This window comes from Festucalex cinctus, chromosome 11 (assembly GCF_051991245.1).
Source record: "Festucalex cinctus isolate MCC-2025b chromosome 11, RoL_Fcin_1.0, whole genome shotgun sequence".
NCBI classification, from domain to species: Eukaryota; Metazoa; Chordata; class Actinopteri; order Syngnathiformes; family Syngnathidae; genus Festucalex; species Festucalex cinctus.
In genome coordinates, this window is record NC_135421.1 from 12,066,942 (window position 1) to 12,080,050 (window position 13,109).

Consider the following 13,109-nt stretch of genomic DNA (forward strand, 5'->3'; position numbering starts at 1 on the left):
CAGTGCCGCAACCATCAACCCCCCTTCGCGGACCCCCAATCCCCCCACCCGTCGCCTTCGTGGGCCTCCATGTTCATGCTTGCAAAATGTTAATTTAGGTAATGTGGCCGCGGCCCTTGTCAGATGAAAGTGTTTTGTAGCTGGCCTAATACATAATGGTCCATCTGATTAGATGACAGCGGGCCTATCAGACCGTCCTAATGTGCACACGTGCAATAACAGCGCCTCCACGTTAATATAGTTGAATGGAGAATTACATCTTGCGAGGCGAACCTTGCAGTTTAAATACAACGCAGGGATGTTTTGGAACTTCAAAAACACCAAACGGGTCTTTTTAATAATCATGGAAAGATCATCTGAGGCTTTAAAATCACGTGCCACCAAACCATATGAAACACAAGTACAGAAGAAAAAATGCTTTTTCATTCCTTTGTCCTAAAAACGTAGACATACATTCTATTTTAAAATGTTTTAAGTGTCCCAAAGATGTATGTTTTTTTTTTTTGTTTTTTTTTTTTTTTTTAATTGATGCGTCTCTACTGCAGAGAATGGTTGAAGCAATGGTAGTTATTACAAAAACGGCCAGCTAGTGGCAGCAGAGTATAAGAGATCAACCAAGGCTATACTAATACAGGCCAATTTCCCCACAGTTCTAAACAGATTTGTGAATAATAATGAAACTTAGCTATATTCTTATGCTAATTGCTGCAAAATGGAAACAGATAGAAATATAGTGAAGGATATAAATGAAAGAAGAGATTCTAATCTTTCTTTTGGTAGGGTCCATGTTTTTATAGCAATAAAACAATATTCTGTGGGCCTTGCAAAATCAAAATCCAGTAAAACAGCAAAGCACTTCAGTGAAAATGGCTGTATTGATTTTTATAAAATAAGTTAGGAAATTAAAACAATTACTTTTAAATAAATAGTTTTTATAGCATTTAATTGTTTTTTAAACAATTTTCTTATTTCTGATGACAAGTTGTAGTGTTTTAATTATTTTTTTATTTTTTTTTCAAATTGGCATTATGTTATTTAAATAATAGTTTTCTTTTATTTTGGTAGGGATACTTGATATCGAGTACACAACCTGTCATACATTTGATATATAAAAATTGATGAACGCAATGACAAAAACTTGTGAACAAAAATGTGGGACAATTCTGTCTCTGAAGCTCCCTAATAAAAGGTCAAATGGCCCTAAAATGTCATCTTTGACACAGGAAACAAATGCTGAGTTGTCACATGGGTTGACATGAAATACAGTAAACCTTATGTAGATGATGTCTCAATGAGAAAATCAAGTAAACAATGCCTTGCATGCTTTGAATATGCAATGAGCGGCATGTTCTTTAAAAAACAAAAAAAGCAACAACGATGCACATTTGGTATTTAAAGTGTTTGTGCCTCGTGGTCAAATTTGTAGCGAGCCGGTTTATTACAAAATGTGCAGTGATATGAAACATGTAGCTTGGGGGCCCCGTGAGTGCATTCATCACGTAAAAAGAAATAAATATAATATCATAGCGCACAGGAAGCGAGTACAAAAAGCAACGTGAAGCGCTGAGTCATTAAATGGATGACTTCTTTCACCTGAGGGGCGACTTGCGGCCGTTCATGACTGACCGCCCGTTGTGTGTCATATTGCTCTTTCAAGGTTGGTTGAAACTTAAACCTTATTTTGCTTAAACGAAAAAAAACAAAAAACAAACTAAGAAGCTTGAAATAGTGCAGTCCTTGAATGTGAACAATGCGCCATTGAATTATGCAACAATCGGTCAATTATTCATCGGGGCGGCTGTGTTACAGCCGTGCTTTAAAAAGCATGCAAAATGGGAATGGGCCCCAGCATGCTGTGTCGACACTTTTCACTCAGAAATGCTTACGGGAGAAATTTGTCTCTCCATGTCGATTTCATATTCCGTGTGCATTTTAAGAGCGGGAACTCTACAACCATCCCCGTGGACTTTGAATAATTAGTCACGACAAGAAGCGTAGTCATTGGGAAAACAAACACACAAGAAAGTGTTTGTCAAATAATTGAATACAAAAGATCAACTTGAATACATTGTAAAAAGAAAATACAAACATTTTGTCAAATATATTTTTGTACAGTTAGCATGTATTGGAAAAAGAGAGACCTGTATCAACCCACATTTTTAAGCATCCTTTCATTAGGCTACTGGTGACTGCAGTGTGATTTGCTCATTTGGTAACCTGTGATATGACAATGCTGCATTTGAGCAATATTAAACGGGGGCGGTATTAGCGTGAAAGTAGCTAATTATATCGACACTGTACCCTGAGAGAGAACAATACAGTACATTGTGATGTCAAAGCAACATTTTCAATACAGGTCTCGCATCATATTTGATTGTATACCTCTGGTAGAGATTACACAGTGATCAATGCAATATTATTTAGCATAGGACTCAAAGATTAGCATATGTAGCAACCGTTAATTGTACAGCATCAATCATGATACCAATAAGAAGCATGAGTACCGTACCATGAGATATAGCAATTACCAGTGGTCCCTGTTTTGTTTTTTTTGTTTCCTACGATGTCAACGTAACCCAATGTACGGAAGTCGACCGTATGCTAACACTAACCTATGCTAACACTAGCCAAGTAGGACTCTGACTCAGTCTGATGGCTTCAATTGCTGCTACTACAGTATGACCACTACTTCAATGCTAACAAACAAAACATAAAAAAAAAAAAACAAGCAAGGAAACATGGTTGGAACTTCAAGGCAAAAACAGGCAGCATGGCAGGAGGAAACCACAATGAATCGACACAGATAGAGGGGAGACAAGAGACTAAATACACACACACTAATTGACACAACCAGACACAGCTGGGCAAGACACAAGTGGCAGAGGGTTCTGATTGGTTGACACACGAGGAAGTAAGGCAAACACAGGTGGGCAGGACAATGCTTGACGAGACAATGGAAGACACACAAGGAAAGCAGAACATAACAGATCATAACAGAAACTTTAAGGAACATGATGACAAACTCAAACAAACCAAACCCAAACCAAACCATGACAGAAACTAGCATCGTGCTAAATCTGGTGCAGCTATCTTTTAATGTTACAGCACATTGTCCTTTAACGAAACTAAATTCTGAGGTCTGGTTAACTGGTGGAGCCCAGAGTTTAAAGCAAACAGGGTGAATTAGCCTTTAGCTGTTATGCTGCATGCAAATGGCATAAGCTGCAAACAGAAGTGAAGTCAGCCCCAAGTGGAAATGCTTTTAAACTTTTAAATCCATTTTTTTTTAAAAGCATTTCTAAAACCAATGTTTCCAAAATCTTCTTCTTGCGCTGTATGTTTTTAGTAATTTTATGAAGTTACTTATTTCATTACTTTGCTTTTCAAATGTCTTAATTCTTTTTTATTACGTGAAACACATTGCGCTACCTTTTAAACCGAAGCGGCCCTGCACAAATATTGAAATATTGTCCAACCCATGAAGCAAACCTGTCAAGTTTTTTACCAATCCAAATGGAACATAATTCCATCTATGATGAGCGTTATGAAACATGTTGCGACATGTCGGTGGTGCGTTTTGGCAAATCAGCGTCATACACGTCAAAGAACACAGGGAATAATTTATTTACAGTCAGCTTGTTCACACCCTCATTTACATAACGTTTGGGTCTCCAATTAGCCTAAAAAAACACACACACATGGAAGTCAAAGGTGCGCACCCCCATCCCACAAACACTCCCAAAGGTAAATGATTATTCGTATACATTTTCTTTCACTGCTATACAAAGAGAAGAACAATATGCTCAGTCATTTTCTACAGTACAGCATACCTGCAATTTTTTTTTTTTTGTTAACCCCCTCACCCACCCCCTACATACATGGAAAAAAAGCGAGGGCGCACCCCTTTTCTCACGCTCACATGGTTTTATTGTCAACATTATTGGAAGTACAATAAAGAGATGGTTTTGAGAGGGAAAAACAAGAAGTTATATAAGTTATCAGTGATAAAACACACAAGGTTCTTCTTCTTCTGATTGGAACACATAGGCTCAAAAGTGATCGGGTTATTTCTATAAGAATATACACACACCTTGAAAAGTCTTTGAGGGACAAAAGTTCACTTTTTATCCAATGGGATAGCAGGAAAGTCATGGGGGAAAAAAAACGTGTTGCACAAACAATAACAGATTGTTCTCGAGTTTCTTGTTTCTCTTTTTAAAAAAAGAAAAAGAATGTGCAGATTTTGAGGGCTCAAAATCATCCAAAATGTACAGCAAAATTCCAAGAAATATCACCTCTGTTACAAAGTTTACAGTACGAGCGTACAAGAGGAAGAAAAAGTCTTCAATTTGAAACTTTTTTTTTTATGTGTTGGTGAGTAAAACCCTTTAAGTGTTTGTTCAGCACAATATAGGATTTATTAAATATCATAATTCCAGGACAAACATTTACATCATGCCTGCATGCTTTCTCAACAAAGTGGCAGCTATCGGAGAGAATGATGGCTCAGGAATACAACAGAAAACAAACCCGAAAAAAATGAGAAGTTTATATAAACGGTGGTACTGTTTGGCTAGTAGTTCTACTGCATGACATTATATATATACATATATCAATCTGCTCCAGTTGTCCTATCACTGTTAGCATTGTATGTACAACAATGGTAGAAAGGAAACTTGATTGTATTGTCATCTAAGAAAAACATTTTCATCTTGACATTTTTTTTTAAAAACAATTTTTCCATTTTCATTTTCTGTTTGCGCCTCAAAATTCAAATTTGAAATATAAAAATGGGCGAATTCATGTCACTGGTATTAAAAACAAATCTTCAGTGCTGCGGTTGGATGAGTCGGTACCAACGTTTGACTGTGCTCAGCATGTATGACCCCGAGCTGCTTTTTTTTTCCTGGTCCGAACTATCTCAAATCCCGGGGAGGGAAAAACTTGCTCTTATTCTACATTCAGACACACCTCCCTCCAGCATTTTCTTTCAGCAGCAGCTCCACGTTGTCCCAAAAACCAAATCACCCTGGAAATGGACTCTGGAGAATCTTTTCGATCCTTTGTTTCACTCTTTTTTTCTTCTTCTTTTTTTTCTTTTTTTAAATCGCCCTTTTCCCACCAGGTTTCCTCCAAGTACGTAGCTCCTGTTGGCGCTTTTAGTACATCACTGCGGTTTTCAGGAAGAGTCTTCCATCTGCAACACAAAGACGACAATTAGCCACCGGTGATGAAGGACGAGATGGGTCACAGACATTAAAATCCTCCAAACATCTTGCGCAGCACTTCTCAAACTTTTTACACCAAGTACCACCTACAAAATGTCTTACTTCTCCAAGTAACACCGTCAAGGCCAACATTAAAATTCAGTAGCGTATACATCAAAAAGAGACAAAGTTATATCACAACGGAACTGCACTTTGGTAGTAATTCTCTCACGTACCACAAGAGGGAGTTTGTAGTGCTAGACCTGTAGCATTATAGGGTACTGTACTTCAGATTTCTGGAAATATAATAACCCCTGAAAATGTAATAAAATTTGATCCTAACCAAAAATGTTATATAAATATATAACTGAAGCTGACACTCAAATAGAACTTGCTTCTCTCTCCTACTCTTCGTTGACTCAGTGGAGTCTAGTGTCTGTGGATCTCACTCTGCTTGCTCCATCCTTCCCCCCGTCCTCTCTTTAGTTTTTCCTCTGGTCTCTTGAGATTTCCCTAATCTGTTGGAATTGAGAGGTTTCTGGGGTTGGTATAACCATGTGGGTGACAGGTGGCGTTTGGTTGGTGCTGGATTTCATCTTTCTTTCCTTTGACCTTTCCTCTGGTCTCCCGACCTTCGAACTTCACGACTCTGGTGAGACTCTGAAGTATCCGGTTAAGGTGAAGGTTAATGGGATTTTTTTATTAGGTTTTAGGTGAACTAATGAGCACAAATTCACACGAATTTGCACGCACACACACAAATGCGCACATACGCACATTTAAATAAAAAAAAAAAAAAAAAAAAAGAGTAATGATGATGATATGTTGAATCGGTAAGACTAACCGAATGAACAATTCTGAGCTCTCTTTCAAAAAGAAGAAAAAAATAAGTGATATATTTTGATATCATGTATATTATATCATATCCCAGATGACTTTGCAGCAGAGCGGTTCTAATCAAGTGGGCGGAGCTTGCTTTGATTAACTCTCTGCAGAGTTGGTTTAACGCTAAATAAATCAACTCTGTCAAATAAGTCCAACACTGACCTCCTTTTAAATCAGACAGTGTTAAAAATACACTTTTGGCATAAGCAGCAAATAGGCTATTTGGCAGCATAGAGATGTTGGTGCATTGGGTTGGGTGGGGGCAGGGATATCATAGTTTTGTTTTTTTCATTTTAGTCAGTCTTTATTTGGTTTTGACTTTAAAATTTCAGTTGGTTTCAATTTTTTAGAGTGTGTTTGTTAGATTTTATTCTTTTTAATTGTGTAAAATAAACTACAATTACCTAACGGCTCTTCAACCGTACCTCCTCTGTCTCTCTACAAAAATGGGAAAAATTAAAACAAAGGACATTCACTACTTTTTTTTTAAACATTTTTATTTTTATTTTATTTTCATAACAAAAATATATATTTATCAATTTTAGTTGTAGTTAGATTAACTCATTCACTGCCTTTGACAAGTATACTTGTCAATTGTATTTTTTAGAGCGGTGCTAAATGTGGGCGAATCTGAGCATGCTCCACTGTAAATATCAAACTTGGAAACAACTTTACTGATGCCCAACCACCGGTAGATGACATCATTGCCCCATTTTATAGGAAATAAACACAGTTTCAGAGTCCATGGGAGAAATGGCTGTATTTTGGCAAACCTAAATTTTTCTGCTGTCAATTATAAAAGAACGGGACGGGACAAAAAGTAGGGAGTCTATTCTGTTATTTGGTAGATTCGGTTTATATATAATTATTGAATGTAATATCACGTGAGTATTGGAAATGTAAAAATTTTCTATAATGACTGGCAGTGAATGAGTTGTGTTCAAGTGTTTGTTAGCTATAATAAGATTGCTTGGGGGTTGTTTGTGTTTGGTGTTGTGTTCGTTGTATGCACCACACACAAACTGACATTAGACAAGTGTAATTTGGCATCTTGATGATAAAGTGCTGCCTCGACGAGTGAACTGGGCTTTGGGATTTAATTTAATTTGAATTTTTAATCACCTGCTCAAAACATTACGTTTCTTAGCTGTTGATTTCGAAACTCTGTTCATTTAAAAAAAAAAAACAAAGTACTTCATTCTTCGGTACTTCATTACTAAGGCATCCAACGTATTTATTGGAAGCGGCGTGCTACCTTCAGACAGCGCTAACCTAACGAGCTTTGTCCATTTTCTGCTCATCTCGGAAACGCCGCGGCGGTAAAAGCGTCTGTCAGGAAGCTTGTCAGATGTTTATTACCTTTCCTCTGCCAGAGGAGCGCTACGGTAATGCCTTTAACGTGACGTCCGCCCCTCTACGGCAGCGCGGCGGCTAAATAATTCAACTCTGAAGACAAAACGCATACAAAGACATTTAGCGGCGCGAGATGTTCGACTCGACGGCGGACATGACAACAAATTCAAGTTGTTCAAATTGTTGCTTCAAATTGTGTTAAAATCATTTGTGAGTGAGATAAGGAATTTTCATTTTATGGTGACGTCAATTCAAGAAGAAAAGAATGTGTGCAAAGTATGTACATATATATAATTACGGTCAAACTATAAGCACGTATCTCCAAACAAAGACTGAAATGTTTGAAGATGGATGCTTGTCATTGGGCAGTGATGATATATAATTACAATCAATGTTACAAACTGTTAACCAAAGTGGTTGGTGTGCCATGTTTTACTTAATTTTGTTTGGTTAGCTATTTAGCATAGGTCAGGCTAGCATTGACATTTAAACAATGCTTTTTTTTTTTTTTTTACACATTTTACTGTGACTCTAAATCCCGTGCTAAACGTTAAAAAAACAAACAAACAAAACAAAAAACAAGTATGACATTTTGTTTTTACAAAACATCCTCATCAAAACGTCAGTATTTTTACATTCAAATTGAGATTGGAAAAACAAAACTTCATTAAAGAGAATACATATTTCATTAGATGCTAAATAAAACAAAGGGACTTTTTTTCGTCTCTCTCAGCATAAAAAAAATGCTTTGAAAGATTAATTAATACATGTAAATTATGCAAATTATGCCCGTGCAAATATTTTATGAAGACAATTAAGGGATTCATTAATTACAGCTGTTTTTTTTCCATCCCTTTGCTTTTGCTTCGGTGACATTCATTCATTTAATTTTTAATTCCACTTGAACTGTTTTGATGTTAAATCTACCAACAACAACAACAACAACAACAACAACAACAACAACAACCAGAACGATGACGGCAACAAGAAAAAAGCAGGTTAGAGACAGCAAATATTCAAGATGGTGGTGGTTGGTGTTGGTGCCCCGCCTGCCAAAAGAGCTTTGCTCCCTCTTGGAAGCCATTCAAAACACAGCGAAAAGCAATTAATAAACACCGACTGTGTTCATATTGCAGAATTAGAGAAGTGTGACAAAAGACAAATAGAAATAATTAGTTTGCTAAAAATTACGCCCTCATTACCGCCCCCACCCCCCACCTCCTTGAATCCCTGAGTTAGGAGAATATACCAACACATTCACTCTGCTGATACGTCGCGCTCCCCCTTACTCTTTATTTAGTTATTTATTTCCCTCTCTGTGTAATTTATCAACCTCATTTTTTTTTGTTTGCCATTGGAGGTTAATTATACAGCCAGGCTGGCAGAGTAGAGAGCAGGAGGAGACGCGGGTGGCAGACAAATGCTTCTCTAATTGAACAAAAAGCACAAAAATGCAGCCTGTATTTTTAATTAATACATTTCTTAATTTATTTATTATGTGGCCAAGTGAGCAAATCTCACGGTTTCATGACGGAAAGGGGAAAAAAACCCATTTTATATTAAAACAAAATTTTATAGTGGAATGTGACTTTACTACACATGTGGTTAGTTTTTTTGTTTGGCTTTTTGTGTTTTTTTTTTGTTACTATGATGTCACAACCGAAGGGTACATTTTTTTTTTTTTTTCTGGAAAGCTATCCTTAGTTATTTCCTGAAAAACTTGCCTATTCACACTTTTTGTGCTTGTTCTGAAATGCCCTAAGAAGCCACAAGCCCTAAAAGAAAGGTAGTTGCGAAAGAAAGTAGGGCTGGGTATTGCCGCCAACCTCACGATACGATACGTATCACGATACGATACGTATCGCGATACATATGTATCCCAATACATGATCTTCAAGGCGGTATGTATCCAGATATTTGACATTAATTTACTTGCATTTTATAATAAGAGTCATATTTATACCTAAAGGATATGTTGATTATGCTGGATGACAAAAATGTTTTTTTTTTGTTAGCAGCTCTTCTGGTTCACCACCAAGCGGCATGCCTGGTCTAAATGTGTATGCACTGCAGAGCAAGGAGCAGCTTTCACAGACACACTGGGAACATTTATTAAGAGGCATGAGACGATATGAGCAAAAATATCAAATTATTAAAATTACAGCTCTAAAATGTGCTTATTTGAAATATTTGGGGAAATAAAATCAGCATTGTTTTTCATATAATACATTCTATTTTGTTTTTTTAATCAAAATATAGGAAAATTAGTACATTAAGACATGTGCCATGTTAAGTTTATCAGTAAATAAATGTTGATATTCTTCCTCTGCTTTCATTTTTCTTAACACGACACAGTGTCCAATCACTGGTGAGCTATTTTTGCATTAATTGAAGGCAATTAACTTCAAAGACGCTGCTGGTTTTTATTTTCTAGGTACAATGCAAGCTGCAAAGGCAAACGTTAACTGCCTATTTAAACGACAAAATATCGATTGTGACGCCTGCGTATCGATACATGTATTGTAATGACGCTCACAACAATATATTGCCGTATCGATTTTTTGAGCACACCCCTAAAAAAAAAGTACGTTGAAATGACGTCTTGACAAAGAGACAAATTTATGTTAGGGACGAGCTAACTTTAATCGAAAATGTGAAAGTAGATGCAAAAGTCGTCACCGCATATACAAATGTACTTTAAGCGCATTTTTAAAAGAATGTAAGATACATTTCCCTAAATATTAAATATTAAAATGTGATCGGTTTTCGTTTTTTTTTAACTCGTTGCTTGGCTCCAAAATCTTGGTCATGTAAAACCTAATTAGATTTAACTATTGTGGGAACATAGTTTGGCATATATTTATGGTTTAAACAATTAATATTGGAAATTATAAACCTTTTGGAGAGGCTTCACTTATACGGCAGGGCTTGGTTGCCATTATCTGGTTGCCAATACAATATAAGCAACACAATACGTTAAATATAAATTAAATTAATGTAAATAGCATGGATCTGCAAGCATCATGGTTAATGACAAATGTGGAATCCTTGTCAATAGTTTTATTACATTGCGTTGAACACTTATCTGTATTACATACTATATATATAAATAATTTACTTGACATGATTTTTTTAAGGTGACAATTGCTTTGAAATGACAATTTCAGATTTACTCAACAGCGTTACAGCAGCTAAAGACGGTACACAAATTTGCGACTACATAAGGCACCGGGATGACTTTAGGATGTGTGTGTTACCTTTGCCCCCAAATAGTGAGTGAATGACATTTAATTAAAAGAGAAGTCACGGTTTCTTTCCATTGTGTTTGCCCTTTTCACAAATGTAAATTTTTATTCTGCGGAGGCGAACAATTTCCACGTCAAATTCCGATTAAAGGTGCACTCACGCACCCCGAGGCGTCTTAAAGCGACACGTCTTCGGCGTGATAATTGAGGATGTTTTAGCGCGGTGTCTTGTGTGTGCGTAAACATAGATAGCAGACGGCCCACTGAGGTTATCGCCGGTGTGCTCCCTTCCCCAAAAAAAGCGGGCCCGACCCTCCCCCCGGCCCCGGAGGCGAACAAACAAACAAAGCATTAAAAATGCACAAGGCTTATTCATAAAATGGATTGATTTGGCCTCTTTTATTGCTACCAAAGGGGAGATTCCGACGCTTTTGGTGGTTTTATGACTCATTAGTATTTCCTGAGCGGTAAACAAACGCGTCTGCTTGTGCAAAGAAAGCTAACACACACATGCGCCGTTTGCTGCTTTTGACTGCATGGAGATGTTTTTACCCTTGGTGGAGGTGAAAGGGTTACGTGTTTGTTTAGGGTGTCACTATTTGGTTTGGTTTGTTCCTAGCATAACTCCCAAACAAATCCTGATAGCGACAGTTAGCAACATTTTAGCGTAAGACATGAAGACACGAGGTGAAGGCTAAGCTATGTTGGTTTGTTTGTTGGGTGATTATGCTAAAACTGTACTAATTCAAATGGTGGAGTCCCATGAACCAGAAATTAGCCTGGTAACTAACAAACCAACTAAAAAAATAGCAACAAATTTGCTAAAAATAAAATTGATAGTGTCTTATCCACTTGACGTATTAAAGAGGAAGTGGTGTGCTAGCTAACATATGGAAAAAAAAAAAAAAAGGTTTTTATTTTGTTTTTGTCTGCGATTGGCTGGCAACCAGTCCAGCGTGTCCCCTGCCTATTGCCCAAAGCCAGCTGAGCTAGGCTCCAGCACCCCCCGCGACCCTTGTGAGGAATAAGCAATAAAATGGATGGATGGATGGATTTTGTTTTTGTTTTATTTGAATGATGGAACTGTTCTCGAATGAAACTCATTTAAACTCTTTACGTCGATCTCCGTGAACCAGCGTCCTAGCTAAAATATTGACATAGTTTGAAGGATTTATTTTCCGTTTTCACCATTTAAGTTATAATGAATAGCCCCACACCACCACATAATGGTAGAGGCCTGTCCTTCTGGTCCTAAAGTTATTCTCCATGAATAAGCGAGTAGCCTGCTAGCTAACAAACAAACAAACAAACAAACAAACACACAAACAAACAAACACAACTGCTGAATGAATGTGGTACACACCCATCTCCTTTGTGCTAACTTTATCATCCATGAACCAAAAATTGGCCTGGTAGCTAGTACGGACATATGAACAGAATTTTTCAGCATATTTTGCCATTTAACTCATGATGGAAGTCTTACACTCGGCTCCAAAGGCAAATGTCCAACCATCTTGCATCGCAATCTGTTTTCTACATTTTTGTATAGTTTACTTGTCAGTACATTGGTCAAAAATTTGACAAGGTAAAATACAGCCTGAGGATTCTTGAAGGGCTTCAAAATCAATCAAATTTGAAATTGAGTACAATATGTAAAATGTAAATTTCTAAAAAAACAAACAAACAAAAAAAACGTTTGATTGAGTAATGCTTGAGCTATAAGTCAACTTACGGTGTGATTTAAAACAGTTAAAGTTAGCTGGCTGTTAGTAGGACAGAAATAACAGTCATAAGTGTCAATCAAGGCCAGCCTGGACATTTATAGCCAGAGTCTTGCCAAAACGCATGCAGTTAAATGCAGAAACTCCTTGCTGTTAAAATACCATTGTGCTGTGTTAATATTTTGCCGCAACGTTTGTTTACATTTTGACAAAGTCATTTTTGTGCTACTTCAGTTTATTGTTGTGGTGTAAAGGGAACAAAACACCAGCTACAGAAAAGAAAAATGTTTGGTTCAGTTGTATTAAGGGCTATTGTTTTTCCCTCCCCAAAAGCATTACATTGTCTCTAAAGAGAAGCGATGATCTTGACCCAGTACGGTGGCCCAGATGGTGAACAGCGATGGCCCAACGGCGGCCACACTAAATGTGTGTGTGTGTAAAAGAGGCAGAGGAGAAGAAAAAGAAAGAGATTTATAGTCTCATCTGAGCCCTTGTACCTTGTATTGTCCTTTCAGCATCTGTTCTTCCGCTGCTGCGGTCGCTCTCCATCTCAGGGGTCAGAGCGTCTGCGGCAGAAAAGAGATCAACGCCGTTAAACATCCTCCCGGCGTCCGGCCGGCGCAATGTCAGCAGTGCCGTCGCATCGTTCGCTCGGAACGAGCGGCGCCGCCTCGGAGCCTCGCGGGCAAATGCGAGAC

At 37.5% G+C, this 13,109-nt stretch overlaps 1 protein-coding gene across 3 annotated transcripts in view; it reads right to left on the bottom strand.

Annotated features, from left to right (window-relative positions):
• Nucleotides 1-3,608: 3,608 nt before the first annotated feature.
• The window catches only part of dachd (dachshund d), a 163,231-nt gene continuing 153,730 nt past the window's right edge, over nt 3,609-13,109 (bottom strand). For all 3 annotated transcript variants that reach the window (XM_077537485.1, XM_077537483.1, XM_077537484.1), the window contains exons 10-11: nt 12,909-12,977; nt 3,609-5,197 (exon numbers count right to left, since the gene is read on the bottom strand). In XM_077537485.1, the coding sequence (XP_077393611.1) occupies nt 5,160-5,197; nt 12,909-12,977 (107 nt within the window). In that variant the 3' untranslated portion in view covers nt 3,609-5,159. The remainder of the gene's footprint in view (nt 5,198-12,908; nt 12,978-13,109) is intronic.